The sequence below is a fragment of the Paroedura picta genome, chromosome 7 (genome assembly GCF_049243985.1).
Source record: "Paroedura picta isolate Pp20150507F chromosome 7, Ppicta_v3.0, whole genome shotgun sequence".
Lineage (NCBI taxonomy): Eukaryota > Metazoa > Chordata > Lepidosauria > Squamata > Gekkonidae > Paroedura > Paroedura picta.
The window spans coordinates 90,394,976-90,415,069 of NC_135375.1; the positions used below are offsets into that span (position 1 = coordinate 90,394,976).

Below are 20,094 nucleotides of genomic sequence, written 5' to 3' on the forward strand. Positions count from 1 at the left end.
TCTAGTCAGATTAGGATTGGTTGGCCTTCAAGCCATCATTGCACATACTGTGCAGAATGTCTACATATATAACAGGGGGAGCTTTACCATGTGACTGAATGTTCATCAGTTTGAAAACTAGGATTTAAGAAAGGGGGCTGTAGACTAACCTTCTTGCTGACATGCTAGTTTTCTATGAAAATGGAACTTTTAAAAATCTAGATACACATACATTCAAGGGGGCCTACACCTGCAGGTTGATATAGTGCATCTCACACTAAGGTTCAGATATCCCTCTCAGAACAAGGCTTTAGAAAGCCTAGAGGCAATCTCTCCTTGGCTCTGTTAACCTATACAAACATAAAATCATTACTTCTAAGGTCACCAACAGAAAGGTGCAGCCAGTTCTCCCAGAATTACAATTAATATCCAGAATACTGAGATCAGTTTTCCCTGGAAGTTCTGAGGACAGACTCTGTGGTATCATAACCTCATAAGTTCCTTCCCCAACCCCAAATTACACCTTTCCCAAGTATAACCCCAGATTTACAGAAATTTAAATTACCATGCTCAGGTGGGTAGCACTATGTACTGCTGTCACCCTGCCAGAAGGACTGATAGAGCTTTTGCCTTCACTCTTCTGTTCTCAAACAGAGGAATTAATATTCAGTCTCAAAAAATGCCTTTAAACACTGGCAGTAATGGAAGCAAACATGACTCAGCTTAACCCTGGCTTTCTTTAACTGCTACATATAAATGAGAAAATAAGCAGAGTAGATTTTTTTTTCTCCTTTGCAAGTGACAGATCACTACAATTATGCCTGCCTCCATTTGACACGAAGCTTTGATAGCAAGGATTTGACCTTGTTTAATTTCACTGAATTTAATCCTCTTCATCACTCCATTTCTTTTACATTTCCACATCAAAATATTTTAATCAAAATCTGTTGCCACTCAGATGCAAACAGTTGTATGGAAAGCTTGGTGAGGTTAAAAACAAAAATGACACCCCCAAAACAAATACCAACCCCTGGATTCTGAATGTCAGACCATTTCTGCAAGAGGAATTTGCCCCTGCACAACCTCTCATCATTTGCGGGTTTTAGTGCTGATTCCACATGAAGTCAGCAGCAACCCACAGCTGTGCAAGAGTTGGTGTGAATTTTTGTGCAGTTTGCTCTGGGATGAGGGATATCACCAAAAACTGGTTTCCCTTTCTTGTCACACTGCAAATTGGGTATAAACAGGGGCAAGCCCATCTGAAGGCAAAAATGCATGACAGTCTCGGTAACATTTTGCCTGCCCTCGCCTCTCCAATTCTGGATCAAATTTTTTAAAAATGGTGTGGTCCACATTGCTAAAGGACCACAAAGCAACATGCCCACAGTACAAATAAAATGTATCTTCATTGTACTTCAGGATGCTAAAACACATTCCTGTTTGTGTTTTCTGGTGGTGGGGTATGAACAGGGAAAGGGGGGGCATGTGATGAAGCAGCCATCTTCCTATTAGCTTGGTGTCCGTGCTCTGTGTTTTAACTCTTCATTGTGAACACACAATCATCGGAGTCCGATTACCACAAATAAAGAGAGACCATTATACAAAGTATCCCCAAAAGGAAATGTTTTATTGTTGTTGCATAATCCTGGTGGAATAATGCGGGAGGGATCTCCCATCAGGAAGTGTGCAAACGTGCAGTTTCCTGTTGCATGTCTGCAAGCAGGAGGCAGTAAGCATTTTACACCTCCATGTGGAAATTTTCTAATAGCTCCTCAGATGGTGAGAGTGGCCTTGGAAGACTGGCAGTGGTGGCAGTGCCAGAGCAACGAGCGCACCTCAGTGCTAGGCCTCACTGCTCTGGCGCTTCCATTGATGCTGTAGGACATCTACTGACCTGCTCCCTAAGGCGGGATAATGGATGTCTCATCTGTCTACATTTCTCTTTGATGGAGTGTGCCAGTAGACGTTCAATATCAATAACATAATTTATTTCGAACATATATCAACAAAATCAGCCCCAATGATCCCATCACCCAACACGGCTACATACTAAATTTACTTCTAATTTTAGGCTTGAAAAAGCTCACTTTATGAAATCCCCAGACGATTATGAGCATTTTGCCAATGTGATACTACGACTACTACTGTGACAGTGTATTGGAAGAGCAACCACTGACAAAGATAAAACAGAAAGCGGGTCACTTAACCTAGGATCCCGTTTTGGTTGACTCTTTATGTTTCATCATATGTTTGATCATTTATTCTTCATGTTATAACCTTTTCATCTATAAGCATAGAGAAGACTATTATGTGCCTCGTGATTTTCTTTTTTCTTCTGAGTTCACATTGAGGAATCCACGGTTCTATATTTGATTGAAAAAGGTCAAGGCACAAGGGTAAACTTAAAGAGTATTCTTACTCATTTACTCACAAAATATTTATTGTGATATGACGTCTTTGTGAAGTACAACCCAGTTCATCAAATGTTAAGATGTGTCCTATTTTTATATGTATGCAAATATACAATTATGGTTTGGAAAAGGGGCATCGAGGGAAGTAAAATCTGCCCAGGGGCCCATGGTGGCTTTTGGAAGTCCTGTCCACAGCTATTATTATGCAAATATATCAGGGGGGAAATCTAGCAAGAATGTCTCTGAGCCTGCTGCATTTATTTCCCTGATGCTCATGCAGGAAGGGTTGCTCTTGGCCTATTAATACCTCTATTTTAGTTGATTCTGAAGTTTTGATATGCAGAATGAAGAGTCTGGGACTTACCATCACCAGACTATCTATATCACAACAGTTTGGGTTGTTTTAAATCATATTAAAGGTCTTTTTTAAAAAAGAAGATCTTATATCTTATATAAAGAATGCAATATTCAGTTTGATTACACAGAAAGAACCCTAAATGAAGCTAATCCCCTCCCTGAGCCAACTGCTATACTAATCCTTTGGCAGTTGTAAAGATAGCTAGTAAATCCCCAAGTTCCTAGTCACTTTACTTAATTAACTGATGTACTCCTGAATACATTTCTTTTAGTAGTCCTAATCCTTGAGCAGAACAGATGGTTACTTTGTCATTCAAACAGTGAACATTGGTGCCACATTTTCATTTCACTGAATTCGTATAGATACCAACAAGGATTTATTTTAATTACCCCTGGTTGTACTCAAGAGAGTAAAAAATAGTACCGCTGCTCTCTTCTAACAAACAGAATCCAAAAGATGATCCAATTTACCAAAAGCTGGTCTTTAGCCTGTTTAGGATAGCAACTAAGGGCCAAACTACAGCACTTGCTTTTGAAGAGCTGAGTCTGGATTGGCTGCACCCAAATCGAGTTCCCTGCAGCCATGCAGCAGCTGTGGGAACGACTTAAAAATCACAACCTTTTTTACTATTAAGAAACTCCTAAATATTATTCAGGCTTCAAGAAACTCCAGATGTGGCACGATTGTGCAAAATATGTTTGGGAAGCATAGCTGTGTACATGCTCACCCAGGGTCCCTCCTCTTCCCACCCCTTCCAGGCCCATCATTGGCTGTTTGCAGAGTGGGGGAGCAGAACAACATGACCATATATGGTCATATAACGTGATGTTTAACACTTTTAAAAAGATTATTAAAAAGTAATTAACTCCCACTCATTCTGGAAACCTTTCCAGGGCTGTCACGGAACCCCAGGGCTGAGAAAGCCTGCCTTACACATGAAAGGACACAAACATGAGAATGGAACATGCAGTCCACATCAACACTCAAGGGATGGGGATTTCCTGACTCAGCCTGTGATTGCTAGAAACTTATCCACCCCACCCCGGGAACATATATTTACTGAGTAGTCATTTGACAATCCTTCCTCACTCAACAAGTGGTAGCAGTGCACACCACACTGGGTGTACAGAGTAAACATATACAATTAAGAAATTGAAAACTCCCTGAACTGCCAGAATATTACTACAAGGACCATGCCAGTGGAACCCCAAAGAATGCAGGCAGAACCGAGAGAGCACTGTTACATCTCTGCATGGAGGTGGGAAATTTTGCCGGATGGCTCATGGTAGCTCTCAGCAGACCTGTCAGTAAGAGTAATGGCACTATCCTAAGGAGAACACCCCCCCCCAAGCCTTCAGTGTGTAGTGTAGTGGCTGGAATGTCAGACAACCAGGTTCAAAAGCCCATTCTGCCATGGAAGCTTGCTGGGCGGTCATGGGCCTGTCACAAACCATCAGCCTAATCTTCCTCAGAGAGTTGTTATTATGACAAAATTGAGGGGAGAATTATGTAAGACACTTTTGAGTTCTCAGTGGTGATAAAGGTGGAGTATAAGTGAAATAAATACATAAACATGTGTAGAACCATTTAGGATGGTACTGTAAGTCTATTGGTTTGGTCATCAGTCCTAGTTTGTGTGACTTTGTCACAGCAAATATGCATAGGGCTATACTGCAAAGCAGAAGTCAGTATACAGACTCGGTAGAGGTGTGGAAGACAGCTGAACAAAAGATGCTATGGTATTAAAGAACATGTTTTTGAATGTGCTACCAAAATTTGATTGGTTTCCTTGAAACACAAGAAGAAAACAGGGATTTTCATATCCAGTGCTGCCAAACAGGCCTGTTAATTTCATAATAATTATTAGAATCTCTTAAATGTTAGAGGCTGACAAAGAGCCAAAACTAATCACACTGATGTTCTCGAGGCTGCCGGGAAGATGTCATTATTTTAAAGTGATTTAAAAATCCTGCAACAGTGTGGGGCTTGTTTCCTCCTCCACCATCTTTTCAAATGCTGAAACATCCATGTTGCAGGTGGTGGTGGGGAAACTTTAATAAGGCACCAGCTGAGGGAAACAAGTCTTTCAACCAGCCATGCAGTGGGCCCAATCAGGCTCAGGCCTTTGTGACATTGAAAAATCACTTTAAAATGGTGATGGGATCCTCATGGTGGTCACAAGGATGCCACCTTGTCTAGTTTAGCTCAAGGTCAAGATACAAAGCAGATTTCAGTCCCATTAATACAATAAAAATGTGGAATGAGACTCTGGGATGGAACCAAGCTAGGGCTGCCAGGTCTCCTGTGGCCACTGGCGGGGGATTGTGTGTGTAAGGGGAGAAGGGCTGCTAGATCCAGGTTGTGGAACTCCTGGAGATTTGGAGATAGAGTCAAGGGAGGACAAGGACCCCATCAGGATATAATGCAGTGGAATCCATCTCAAAAGCATCCATTTTCTCCATGGGAACTGCAATTCTGGGGTGGAGGGGGTCCCCAGGTCTCGTTTGGAGACTGGCATCCCTAAACAAGACTAAATTTCCAATGGAAGAATGGAACTTTCCAGCTTCTCGCTTCCCACTGTAGTTCACTGACCCCCATGAAATGGTGGAATCTGTAGGGGGGAGAGAAGGCTATATGGAAATTGTCACTTAAGCCTGGCTTCTCACCCAAAGTCTCCTGAGGACACAACTAAATATCCCCTGATTTAGAAAAGTCATACATTATGGATTAAAAATATATATTTTGTAGAACATTTGCAACTTTGCGTTTATGCTTATATGCCCTATTGTTCGCCTGACCCTTGCTTCTTTACTTTACTTTTCAGTTCAATCAACCTACTTGAACATGCATGACATCATCGCATCAAGAATGGTGCTCTCCATAAAATCCTGTAGGTTACCATAGCCAATTTCAGTGATGCAAACGGATCTCCCCACAGTGTAGAACCTATGATTTTGCAGCTATCACATGATACCTTTGTATGTAGGAATCAGTTAGAAGAACTTTTTTTTGCAATAATATCTGTCCGGAATACTAGAGATGCACTTGTTTTATAAGCACTTTTTTTTTTGCTATTAAATTTGTTGTTTACATTGTTTTCAGTGCTAATGTTGCTTCCCAAATTGGGATGACATTTTCAGAAATTGTATCTCCTCACCTTTGTTAAAGAGGCAATTTAAATGCTCATGAACACAAGAAAAAAACATGTTTTGGACAGCCAAACAGTTGACATAATGAGGTAATGTAGAAGACAGCAGGGAATGTCTCCTCTTACCCACATCGTCCACTTTAATAAAAATAAAATAGATCTCTTCATACAAGGCTGGTGGGGAAGGAGGCTGAGGAGACAAATTTGGGGGGGGGCTCTGGCTACTCTTGGGGCACACAGAGCTAGGCAAGTCACATGATTTGTTTTCATATGGTGTTTAGATCAGGGGTAGTCAAACTGCGGCCCTCCAGATGTCCATGAACTACAATGCTGGCAGGGGCTCCTGGGAATTGTAGTCCATGGACATCTGGAGGGCCGCAGTTTGACTACCCCTGGTTTAGATCAAGTCTGAGGGATCTTGGCTGGAGGCTTAAGGTGGCATTCAACATTCTGCCCCCGTACTTCCTCATCAGATGAGGTGAAATCAGGCATTATCACTTTCAGATGAAGAGATCCCCCCCACATTCAATCCTATGGGGTTGGGAATCCCTGCCCTAGAGGGGTTAATTCAGAGTAAAGATGGCATGTGGCTGTCCAATCTCTGCTAAACAGGGTCAACCTTGGTTAGGAGACCTCCAAAGAAAGCTGCAGAGGAAGGCAATGGCAAACCCTCTCTGCTTCTCACTTTCTTTGAAAGCCACTTGCTGGGGTCACCCACCAACTTGATGGCACTTTACACACAAATATAGAGGGTTAGGCGGACGTTAGGTTGCCACTAGAAAACAACTGCAGCCGGATCTGACATAATTAGACTAGATCTTACACCAGGAGGAAATTTCAATCCCATTAGTTACCCTCCTTCTGAGAGTGGCAGGGCACGATGGAATAGGATTTTAATTAGTCACTTTTGAAAGGCAAATGCCTGCTCAGTACCTGAACATCAAGGGGTTTTATGCAAAATTTGAGCAAACAGGAGTCACAAAAGCTAAAACATGTTTTCTTGTCAAATGGACCACTACAAATAAGCCTTTGATGTAAAATTAAGGTAGCAGCTATTAAAACTTGATTACAGTTAATGGGGGGGAAAACACCTTAGTACTTTAGCAAGCAAAGTATGCCTGCTTTCCTTATAGTTATCTTATAATTACACAGGCAATAGAATTGAGTGTTTTATTACTTAAAAACTGATAGGTTTAACGATAATGCTGGGAAATAAACAGCCAATCACTAATTCGCGTTATATGCTTCATAAGAACTAGTTATCAAAATTCATGAAGTTCGGTTCTCGCAAGCCCTCTGCCAGATATCAACCCAGAAAGAGAGAGAGAGAGAGAGAGAGAGAAAACGATCCCAAGGCCACTAATAATAATTTCAAAATTTATATCAAATAAAGAAAAGTAAAGTAAAGAGTCACTTCTTTCTATGTTGCTTCATTGTAGGATCCCTGGGATAGGTATTTTTCTCTCTTTTCTCTCTTTTTGATTGTAGGCACTACAGGCCGTCCCTTTTGTCTGTATTTGCTTGTAAGATACCAACCCAGCACAAGCCAATGAGGCATGCTGTATTCTATGGTGGGAATAACTCACCAAGAAGTAGATTGTAACTATTTTAAAACATCTGGTGGCTGATACAGGGTTGAAGGGGTTTTTTTTATTTTAGGGAGGGGGACATTTTTCTACTCCAAGATACTTTGGAATTTGACTTGGGGAATCAATATACCCTGGAGGAAGATCTTCTGTAAATTATAGCCATACCATTTCTGTTAAAGCTGGTTAATACCATGCAGAAGATGACAATGGTAAGCTGGAACCTACTTGATGGTACTGAACACACACATGCACACTCACAAAAGCTTGTCCAAGCTTTTCTTAAGCATGTTAACAATATTAGCACATGACACATTAGAAGAATAAACAATATGGAAGTCATGAAGGTGCAAGGAAGCTGTCAACATAATGGAATTATTGTAGGGCTCTTTGGTACAGTAGACTTTGTAGTGGCTATCATGTAGAACAGGCTTTCTCAACCAGGGTTTTATGAAACCCTGGGGTTTCCTGATGGCCCTAGAAGGGTTTCCTAATTGGCCAAGAGTTAATTTTTGTATTTTTAAAAAATTGTTAAACATTTATCTAGTTATATGACCATATATGGTCAATGTGGATCCATCTCCCCTCCCCAAATGGCCAGTGATGAGACTGGAGAGGGAAGGAAAGGGAGGGACCCTGGGTGGACATGTACACAGCTATGCTTCCCAACCAAGAGGCTCCGTTAACTGCCCACTGTCTCGAATTTAAACATGAAGCTGAGGACCTCTGATTCTATGGAATAGAGCAAATTTCACCAGGAAGACATCAAAGGCTGGATGTGAGGAAGAAACTGCTGCAAAGGGAATGCTATTACATCTTCAACTTAAAGACAATGCAACCCTATGCGTTAAATATAGACTTTGATTTATCCTGTTTTTTGTAAAGACATGTTCTAAAATCTGTTGAATGTGTAACATTGGAACCTATATGTATTTAGATTATATCATGACTCATGTCCCTTTAAGTTGCATAGCAAGTTTGTTGCTGACTCAGATGCTCAGCAAAATAAATTAACACAGCTAAAGTAGACAATTTGAGATCAAGAGCTCACAGCCTTGACTCTCCATTATACAGGAGCATTTGCCTCATTATATTCAAATATTAACAAGGACGGTAAGATATGAATGTGTAGGCTTTTGGCATTATACGACTTGCTCTAACAGTTATTTTCATGTTATAGATAGCACTCTCAGTGAATATATTTAATTCAACTATGTGGGGGTATGGATATTTCTGTACATTTCTGATTATTATTTGTTATTTGTTATATGTTATACTAATAAGAACATTTGTTTATGTAGGACTCATTGCCACTGACGAAAGCCAGACTGAAAACGGAAAACAAATGAATCTAGAGACCGTTTTGGCAGAGTCAAAGTCTAAATAAATAACATAAGAGACATAAGAGATAAATTCTTATGCTTAATTAAGCCACTGGATAGATTCTGTCTCTCCTTTGTCCCAAGCATATTCTGCATGATTGCACCACTTCTGGGGTTTCTCAAAGCCTGAAGAATGTTTCAGAGGTTTCTCAATGGTAAAAATGCTGAGAAAGACTAATGTAGAATCTAGTTATAGGTACCTACCTGAAAATGATATACCATTTATTACATGCTAGAATGGATTATATTCAGCTATTAACTCAGGAGCCCTCATTCACTTTCCCAGCAACAGAAAACTCATTATAAACATTGGCTATATAAATAAAAGCACTAAGTCCTCCTGGGTAGAGTACCTGTCTGGACTCTGGGCCAATCAGGAAATGCTGGCCCAGCCCCACTACTGTCTGCCCCCAACAGCCAGGAGTGCCCTGGAGGACTCGTCACCATTGGGCTCCTGGCCATCGTGCAGAGAGCCTTCTGGAGGGCTGGTGAGTACGAGGGGGGGGAGAGGGCTGGCCAGCTGGGGGAATTTGGGCCATCCCCAGTTCTTTTAAACCTGTTCTCACAGAGCCTATCTCTCAGAGCTCTCTCAGCCCCACCTCCCTCACAGGGTGTCTGTTGTGGGGAGAGGAAGGAAAGGTGATTGTCATCCACTTGGAGATTCCTTTGGGCAGTAAAAAGCAGATTACAAAAAAAAAAAAACAGCTCTTCTTTGTCCCTTCTTCCTCTTCCCCTGGCACAGCAGCACTGTCCCCTCTTCCCAGCAAGACTGCAGGGTGGCAAAGCCACCCCATAGTTCAGTTGGGGAAGCCTTTTCAAGGCCTAGGGGAAGGGTCAACAGCCTGGAAAGGACCATCCTGGACACTTATCAGAGTCTGCCAGGGAAGTGATTGTTTTTGGTTGCCAGGCCATAGAATCAGAGAGTCAGAACGGACCTCCAGGGTCATCTAGACCAGTGGTCCCCAACCTTTCTGAGGCTGGGGACCAGCAGGGCAACTGCCCCGCCTGCGGATCGTGCATGCGTTCAGCTGCGCATGGCGCATGATTCCCTCTCCCCGCCCTCCTGCAGTAAGAAGCTTCCCGGGCTGCAAGCTTGCAGCCTGGGAAGTTTTTTACTGCAGGGGGGGCGGGGAGAGGGAGCCGCGGCCTGGCACCGGGCTGCGGCCCGCAGGTTGGGGACCACTGATCTAGACCAACCCCCCTATCATAACCATTGGTTATACAAAAACCCTATGCCCACCTGGATGGAGCCCTTGTCCAGACTATGAGCCCCCATGCTAGAACCTGTTGTATTAGCTACAACAGGCTTTAATTCTAGTTTAAACATATTTCTGCATACTAAGCCATTTCCAGCTACTATTAGAACAGTGGTTCTCAACTTGGGGGTCGGGACCCCTTTGGGGGTCAAATGACCCTTTCACAGGGGTCGCGGCAGGGCAAGCAGCTTGGCTGGGGGGGGGGTGCCATCTCCACAACAGCCTTGCAGGGTAGATCGAGACAGAGAGTTCGTCTGTCTGGAGCAGTGGAAAACAGCGAGATCGACATGGTGGGACAAGAGGCAGAACTGAACTGAGAAACTCCAGGAAAAAAACAATTTATATACAATCGTCATGCCACTGGTTAGTTTTGGTTTAATTTCTGTGAAAGGACACTTGCATAATTTTATGGTTGGTGGTCACCACAATATAAGGAACTGTATTAAAGGTTCACAGCATTAGGAAGGTTGAGAACAACTCTGCACTTTGCATTCTGCTATCAATTTCATCTCGAAGCCTCTATCAATAAGAGGCTTCTCTTTCTTATTTGTGCCCTCCACAGACAGACTGCAAGATGCAGTAAGATGCAGCAGAGATGGGCATCCCATTAAGCCCACTGACACCCACAAAGGGGTAAAATAGGGCTGTTTGTTGGCCCCTATGCTTTTCATTTATTATATCAACAACCTGGTAACTTGCCTGGACTTGGCAGACCTACAGCCCCCTGAATTGGCATCTCAAAATATCTTGGTTCTCCTTTATGCAGATGATGTTGTGTTACTATCCAGAACACAGGTCGGCATGAAAAGGGCACTTGATACATTGGCAGAATACTGCAATAAAGAATCCCTGATAATCAATTACAAGAAAATGAAGGTAATGGCCTTTGATAAACATCCTAAATGTAGGGCCTGGTTTATAGGAGAGAAGAGGTTAGAGCAAGAGAAGACCTTTAGATCAGTGGTCCCCAACCCCCGGTCCGGGGACCGGTGCCGGTTCGAGGATCAATTGGTACCGGGCCGCGGCTCCTCCTTGTCCTCCTCCCCAGCTGCTGCCTTGGGGGTTGCCCTGCCACTCTGCTGCTGGCTCACCTTTGGTGCTCTCCAGTGGCCGCCATGGCTGGGGCTGCCACTCGGCGTGGCAGTGCGCAGCTGCTGCTGGCAGTGTCCCCCGCCAGGCAGCGGGAAGTCAGTGGCATTGGTGGGAAAGCAAGTGGAGCAGGGGCTCAGGCAGTGGCAGCAACGTACCTCGGCAAAAGTCTACCCCCCCCGCCCGGCCTCAGTAAAATTGTCAAGCGTTGACCGGTCTCCAGTGATAAAAAGGTTGGGGACCACTGCTTTAGATACTTAGGGGTGACATTTCAGTTCCATGTTTCCAAACTGGAACATTGCAGATATGCATCTATCCTTGGGGAAAGAACTATCCATAATATACTGAAATTGTACAAAAGGAGATCATTTTGTTCCAGCTGCTATAAGGTTACTTCAGGGAAAACCAATAGCTCAGATGCTGCATGGAATTCTTCTTGGTCCTCCTACCATTAAAACGAGCAGAGTCTATGTTTTTTAGGGCTGTGTTACAAATCCTTAAATGTGTTTCAAACTCCTCCATGGTTTGCCTGGAATTAGGCATGTTAAAGATCAAATTGGTCTGTCATCTATTTTGACTGGGCTAAAGGCTCATTTCTCCACAAACGGACTACCACTAATTATTTGTGACAATAAATCTAGATGGCAGCAATGTACAGAAAATAAAATTGTGAGCCTTGTTTTTTCTATCCAATCTGTACTTGAGCTGGGCAAAGATCAAGCAAGACAAATAATTAAACAAAGGTTTAATGATATAGAGTGTTAATTAGATATGCTTAGATTGCCTGAGGTTTTGTCGTCTCCCCCAAAGCAGTAAATATATTCAAAAGCCAGCAGCTTATCTGTCCTTTATGTAAATCGAGAATCTTTGTGAGGTACTCTACTCTACCATCTGCAGTGTTAGATCGTGAAGGCTGAGAGAACATGCATATGTGAGGGAATTAGAGACCCTTGGATATATTTTCTTTTGGTACCCACTCTATGCAGTACATATAAGATCATTGCTCCCCTTTTGCTTTGGTCTCCTGGAGCATCAGAGGAAGAAAAAATCAAAATGCTCCTCTCAGGGAAAAATACTGACATTTCTAAACAAGTAGCTAAATATTGTGTTGTAGCTTACAGGTTATGTCAAACATATGACACTGAGGGGTACAATCTATTCAGAAAGGACAGACAAGAAAAGAAGGGGGGAGATGTAGCAATATATGTTAGGAATCTTTATACTTGTGAAGAAATACAGGTACCTGAGCATGAAAGTTCAGTTGAGTGTATTTGGGTAAATATAAAAGGAATAGAAAATGAGAGTGGTATTATTGTGGATGTCTGCTATAGACCACCAAGCCAGTCAGAGGACTTGAATGAGATACTGCTAGACCAAATTACACAATTTTCCAAAAAGAAACAGTGGTCATGGGTGACTTCAATTACCCAGATACCTGTTGGACCAACTCTGCTAAAAATACAAACTCTGTTAAATTCTTAACTTTTCTTGCTGACAGCTTCATTTCCCAGAAAGTAGAGAGGGGAACCAGGGGCTCTGCTATTTTAGACTTGGTTCTCATCAATAGGGAAAAAACTGGTAGATGAGGTGGAAGTAGTGGGCACACTTAGTAGCAGTGACCATGTGCTTTTGGAATTTTCAATCGTGGGAAAGAGAAAACCTTTACATAGTCATACGTATAGACTGGACCTCAGGAAAGCTGATTTTCACAGACTTAAAGGTATGTTGCATAGAGTCCCTTGGTCAGAAAGACTTAAAGAGATGGGAGTCCGAGAGTGCTGGGAGTTTCTTAAAAGTGAAATACTGAAGGCTCAATCACAAACAATTCCCTTGAGAAGATGGAAGGAGCCTAAAGAAGCCAAGTTGGCTCCATAAGCAGTTGTCAAAAGATTTGAGGAATAAAAAAGAGTCATTTAGGAAATGGAAGGTCTTATTACCAAGGATGAGTATAAACAAATAACCAATAATTGTAGGGGGAGTGTTAGAAAAGGTTCATGTTCACAAAGAAAGCATTCATCTGGGAAAAGGTGATAATGTTCCATTGTTCAGATGCACTCTTCTCAGTGGTTGCTTTCCCCCCAAAAGAGAATCATAATATGAGCCTTCAGTGACTTTAATTTAATTGGCTATTTTGTTTTTGTGTTTATAATTACTTTTATGTTATATTTGGTCTTGTCTGTTCCCAAGATCTCAGGAAGATAAAGAACTGAAACAGAATAATATACATGCATCCATCAATGAAGATTTTTTTATTTTATCTTTAAAACCTACAGGGCAGGATCACTCTCTAAAAGAGAGGGGGGGGATGACACCTCTTCAACCTGTTCCCTTTTGTTTTAATCTTTATGGCCTTTCTTTTTGTGAGGCTGTCGCCTTCAGCTCTTTTATGGAGTTGTCCTTGTGAACGTTCAGCTATGGCTTCTCTTGGCCTTCCCTTCACAGCTCTCATTGTGGCCTTTTTATTGCACTGAGATTGGTAGCAACACCTCTAGCTACACAACATAATTCTGAAAATATCTTGTCCTTCCCTTTGCATGGCCAGATTCCAAGTGGGGCGATTTGTGCCTCCTTTTCTCACCTAGCTTTTCATAAGATCCTCTTTCTACTCCTTCTGCAACACATCTGTTCTTCGGTCTCCCTGAGCTTCTGGGTCTCTCTGAATAATTCCACCCTTTAGCAAGACCTTCTTGATAGAGAGATGTTCTTTTTTCTGGGGAGAAATATGAGTTCCCCTTGGAGCCAGACAGCATATTTGGATGGTAAAATCTGGGTTCGCCAGCATTTCGACGCAAGAAATCTTCATACCTGTATCTTTCATAGTCTTGTTTATAGTAAAGGTATCTCCAGCTTGGTTCACTGGCAAGACTGTTCCTTAAATAATCATAGTCTTTGTTCCTCCGTTTTCTAAAATGATGACTATGCTGAGACCTTGACTTGCTTATATTTCTAGCTATAGTGTTCTCCATTTTGAATGGCAAAATCATTTTGTTCCTGTGAAGTAAGCTAACGTCTTTAAATCTTGATTTCCTCTCCTCTGTTCTAGGCCTCCTGTCTCTAACTCTCATGTAATTTGTATTCTGCCTTCTTTCATGTTGGTATCTCACTCGACCTTGACTTCCATGACCTTCCTCCATATATTCAGTATCCCTTGATCCACCCTTTTTGAACACACTCTTCCTGCCGGGGGATACTGCTGCACATCTTCCTGAAGAGGAGCTTCTTGAATTGTTTGTACATAGATCTGCTTGTTGCAACTGGATTGTTTCTCCCTTGGGAACATTTTGCTTATTGGAGATTGCTGTAGTCTCTCCATGATTCAAATTAGATACATTACAGTCACCCGATGCTAATACATTTGAGGAATCCTCAAAAGGCCCAATGTTCTTTGAGCTGTAAGTCTGAGCAGGATCCAGTTCTCCCATTGGTTCATTTTCATTCTTGTCTGGAAGTGTCTGATTATGTAAAAGTGATGATTGTACTGAGTTTGATGGTATCTTATCCAGCTGGTTTTGAATAAAGTTGTCTGATGTGTGTCCATCTTTTTCAGTACCAGTACTGGACAAGTCTTCCAAAGTATTTCCATCTTTGTTCGGATACTGTGTATCATCTGTCACACCAAACCCAGAAGAAATATCCTTTTCTGAACTAACGTGTAAGCACCCTGCATTTCCATCATCTGCATTAGTGTCCCCTTGGGGTGCCTGATCATTGTCAGGAGGCAGGGAGTGCTCATCATCAGAAGTTGCCGAGGAAATGCAAGAATCGGAATCTTCCCTTGAAAGAACTGGGCATTCATATAAAGCATTCCAGTCATACTTCTTGATAGTGAATGGTGATTGTACAAAATTGATGAGTTCATGCAAGAAGTGGTTGGTGAAATGGCGCAAGTGGGGCCGTAAGAGAGTTTCAAACTCCTTGCTCTCTAGATCATGCTGAGTCATGTTATTCAGAATGAAACTCTGCAAAGTATGAATCAGTGACCTTTGATTCCCACACAGCACTTTTAATTCTCGTTTCAGCCATGGGATTAACCTGTCAAAGCTTCCTGGGTTTTGGCTGAAATATTCTGCTGAAGCATGTTGGTAGAAATCTGGATAATGAACTTTTCGAACAAGGATGCCAGCATGGTACAGAGCTCTCCTAAACTGAATAACAGCATGGGTTTTAAATTTCCCAAGCGTCAACAGATCTATATTACCAGGTCTCTTTGTTACTGCAAACTGCCTCATCAGCTGATAAATATCCTTCTCTGTTGGACTAAGAGTTCCTCTAATTTCATCATGCACTATCCCATTGTCAGGTGGTGATGTAGATCTTTGAGCAGCAGTTGATGTGTGACCTATCCTGATTTCAGAATGAGGAAAGGAGTCATCACTCAAAGGAAGAACATATTCACAAAATGTGCCTTTTGTATTCACAATGTGAAAGAATGAATGGAATCGTTGTTTACAGAGTGGGCATATTACTTTCTTTTTAGACCACTTCTGTATACAAGCAAAGCAGAATCGGTGGTTGCAAGGGTTCAGGTAAGTAGTGTCTTGGATTCTTTCTAAACAAATGGCACATTTTGAGTTCTTAGCTGAATCTAGCACATTTGCCTTGGCTGAAGAACCTCTACTGGTAGATCTATAGCCAATCCTTGATTTACTTTCCCTGTGAAACGACCTCATCATCTGAAAGAAAACACAAGGAAGACTTAGCTTAATTAGTTGACATATGGGGACTGTTGCCATTGTATGTTCATTCCATGCTACTGAAGAGCAGAAGGGCCACACAGATTGTAACTGGACTTGAGAACAAATAATGAGCTTATCTATCAAAGCTGGAGGATACTTACATGTATGTCCAACCTACTATTACATGTGTTGTTTCTCCTTTGATCCAGCAATGGAGTCTGTATTCATGGAGCCCTGTTTAAAGAGCTAAAATCTCAGCAGCAACCTGATAACCCAGCTATGTCCAATCTGGTTAGAGTTTGGAAACTAAGCAGCATTTGCTACAGTTAGTATTTGGATGGAAGACCACCAAGATTGCTAGGCAGAGGAAGACAATGACAAATGACCTCTGCTTCTCTCTTGTCTTAACACCACCACTGTTGGGGTCACCATGAGCCAGCCGCTACTCAGTTATTATTAAAATTCGAGCAACTTACTGTTCAGCAGAAGGCAATGGGTGGGACAAGGAAACAATTCAAAGTTTTATTGTAGCTTCTATTACTAGAGCTTCACACACTGAAGCAGAAATAACTGATCAGAATCTAAATTAGTTCGTAGGCAGACATTTTCTAAATTCATAATTATAAAATAATTGTATACAAAATTAAGACCAGTGACAATCTGAAATAGAGCACACAATTTTGGAAGCGCCATTTAAAAACTGATATTTTTTACTATCCTTATTGGAAAATATGGGCATAGATCAGTGTTCCCCCCTGATTTTCCTTGGCTCCATCTGGCATAAATGATCTTGCTTTAGGAAGTTTGTCGCAGCACAGACGTTAACTTCAATGTAACTTACTTCCAAGTAAATGATTTAGGATTGTGTTCAAAATTCACTACGGGGTAAACAAATCTCTGATGGAGCAGGGCTTAGCTCAGTTAACTCAGATGCAATTTGCAAATGAATAATTTGGCTTTATGGGGTTTTAGAGGCTTGGGATGCTACACATCATGAAAAGGGTCTGCTACTGAACATAAAACCTTGGTGTTCCGTTATATCCAGTAGAGTTTACCTCATATTCCGATTTCATTACACAGATCATTTTTCCTGCCCCATCCCAAAGAAATTGCAACCACCGAGAGGGACAAGGAAATGCTTTGGTAAGTTGAGCTGGGTAGTAAGGGGACAGAAAGCTCAACACAGGGGTGCCATTTTCAGTGGCAGCCTATCTTGTAACTTCCATTCATGCCTCTAAATCTTATAATGGTTAGTGACTACTGCTGTTTTCTTAAACCTCATAGAATAGAGAAGGCTATTTATCCCGAATTAATAAATAAACAAGTAGAAATGACAATTTTTCATTATGTTATCCCCTGCAGTATCACAACCTTCCACTTTCCATATCCACACACTATTTCCAGTTCCTGTTTACCTCTTCTGGGTTTTGTTTTTAAAAGGGTACCCAGCAGCAGCTTTCAGCATATGATCTCTCTTCCCCTAGAGACCAGCCTCAAGCTGGGTAAACAGAACTCGGTGAATGTTCTAAAGTTGACCTCACTATGGGGAGACAGAACACGAGTTCCTGGTGGGCATCAGTCTCCTCCTTCCATGGTTTAACTGTCACTATTGTGCGGAAGTTTGAGCATGCACACACATGACATCATCCAGTCTAACAGGGAAACTGGTGATCATGTGTCAATCAAAAAAAGCTATAGGAGCAAAATAGGATCACTCACAAAGAAAAGGGTTCCTATGTAGCTGAACAAAATCTTTTGAATACCAGAACACCGCCCCCCACCCCAAGTGCATCCACTGGCCTCCTCTATGGAAGGTACTAGACAGTGACAATGTGTCCCAGAAAATAATAACACTCTTCCAAACAGCATATGATGGCTCAACAAGCCAAGTGCAAATTTGAAATGAGCTATCAAAGATGTTCACCATCGAGACTGGAGTGTGCCAAGGAGATGTGGCCTCTCTCCTAATTTTTAACATTGTAGTTGATGCCATTATGAGAAAAGTATTAAAGAACAGGTGTGGAGTTCAATATGACCAAAACAACTTCTTGGCAGATCTAATGTTTGCCATATAGTGCCATATTTGCTGATACAGATGCAGAGGCTACTAACATCCTCTATGACATTGCTTGCATCGGCCAACTTTACGGCTTAAAAATAAATGTGGACAAACCCAAAGTCATAACCACAGTTAGATCACTGCCAAATATATACCTCAATGTATACCTCAATGGAGTCCAAATTGAGCAAGTCAAATAATTTAAATACTTAGGCTCATTGGTTCAAGAAGTGTCATCTACCACTGAAGCCCACAATAAGATTGGGCCAAACATCATTAGCATTTGCCACACTCAAATGGTGCCTCTGGAAGAAGACAAACATCTCTCTCAAAAGTTCATCTCTTCCAGACACTAATCTTGCCAATACTCCTATATGGATCAGAGACATGGACTTTATTCAATCCTGACATAAATAAACTCGAGACCTTCCAAATGCAATGCCTGCAGCAGTTTCTACGTGATCATAATTGAAACGAGACAATTCGGACAAAATGTGACAACCAGCCTCAAATTAAAGAAGAAATCCAAAAGTGCAGACTGCAATGGTTTGGCCAGCAGACTGCCTCATAAACTTATCTGGCAAGAACCACCAACTGAATGAAAGATCCAACGACTGGCGCCAAAGAAAATATGGCTTAAACAGATCGAGGAACACCTTCAAAACCAGCAACTGACTATCCACATGGCTAAAATTACTGCCACCAATCACCAAGAGTGGAAACATATCATAAACAAAGCTCAGAGCCAGTTTGTTGAAGTGGTTAGCAGTGCAAACTTCTAATCCGGCATGCCGGGTTTGATTCTGCACTCCCCCACATGCACCTACTCTTCTTCTTCTTCTTAAAAAAAATCCAGCGGCACCTAAAGCAGTGTATTGGCTGAGGGGACAACCTGCTCCACCAATTGCCAGCTAAAGAATAAAAGAAGAAAGCCATGGCCTTCCACATGCTCAATAACAAATAACTAGAGTAACAGAGTTGCACTTACCTGTAATTCTTGCTCATTGACATCCTCCGTGTATATATGTGTGTATATGCCCAGGCCAGCCATGGAGCATTTTATATTAGCTAAAACTCTAAAGGGGATACCCTGAGCTGAGAGAAATACACATGCGGCAGCTGTCCTGTGAGTGGGATCACATGTTCCCCAGCTGGGACACTTCTTCCCTCTTTGCCTTTTTTGCCACAGTGAGAGAAGCACGTATTCACCAGAGCTCATTAGTCTGCTGTGGAGTTGGCCTTTTTTCATTGATTGTAATTAAGTTTTTTTTTCAAAGAGCCTCTTGTGGCGCAGAGTGGTAAGGCAGCCGTCTGAAAGCTTTGCCCATGAGGCTGGGAGTTCAATCCCAGCAGTCGGCTCAAGGTTGACTCAGCTTTCCATCCTTCCGAGGTCGGTAAAATGAGTACCCAGCTTGCTTGCTGGGGGGTAAACGGTAATGACTGGCGAAGGCACTGGCAAACCACCCCGTATTGAGTCTGCCATGAAAACGCTGGAGGGCGTCACCCCAAGGGTCAGACATGACTCGGTGCTTGCACAGGGGATACCTTTACCTTTACCTTTAATTAAGTTTTAATAGCTGCTAACTTAAATCCTACATCAAAGGATTATTTGTAGCAATCTATTTGACAAGAAAACATTTTTTAGGTTTTCTGACTCTTGTTTGCTCAAATTTTGCATAAAACCCCTTGATGCTCAGGTACTGAGCAGGCATCTGCCTTCCAAAACTAACTAACTAAAACCCTTTTCCATCATGACCTGCTATCCTCAGAGGGAGAGTAAGTAATGGGATTGAAATTTCCTTCTGGTTTAGGATCTAAGACTAATCATGCCAGATCCAACTCTGCCTAACCTTCTCTGTTTATGTGTAAAGTGCCGTCAAGTCACAGTTGACTTCTGGCAACTCCAGCTAGTGAAAAGCAGAGGCAGTTTGCCATGGCCTTCCTCTGCAGTCTTCCCTTGCAGGTCTCCTAGCCATCTACGAACCAGGGTTGATCTTGTGTAGCTTCCAAAATTCAGATTTGAAGAACTCCTAAGGTTAAATAATCAAACTAAGCCACCCTGCCCTTGAGTTCAGGGGCATCTTAAACACCATCAAGGTTTTGTTCTTGGTATAAGCATTTGTGTACATGCCCAGATATATTGTGTACAT

At 42.0% G+C, this 20,094-nt stretch overlaps 1 protein-coding gene and 1 long non-coding RNA gene across 2 annotated transcripts in view; both read right to left on the reverse strand.

The window, feature by feature from the left end:
• Positions 1–20,094, reverse strand: part of LOC143841269 (uncharacterized) — a 142,731-nt gene that overhangs the window by 15,180 nt on the left and 107,457 nt on the right. The gene's annotated exons all lie outside the window — the stretch shown is intronic.
• LOC143841264 (E3 ubiquitin-protein ligase Topors-like) lies at positions 13,442–17,394 on the reverse strand. Its single transcript, XM_077345350.1, has 2 exons — positions 17,301–17,394; positions 13,442–15,882 (listed from the first exon to the last, which is right to left on the reverse strand). The coding sequence occupies exon 2, from the start codon at positions 15,880–15,882 to the stop codon at positions 13,702–13,704; it is 2,181 nt and encodes a 726-aa protein (XP_077201465.1). The 5' UTR covers positions 17,301–17,394; the 3' UTR covers positions 13,442–13,701.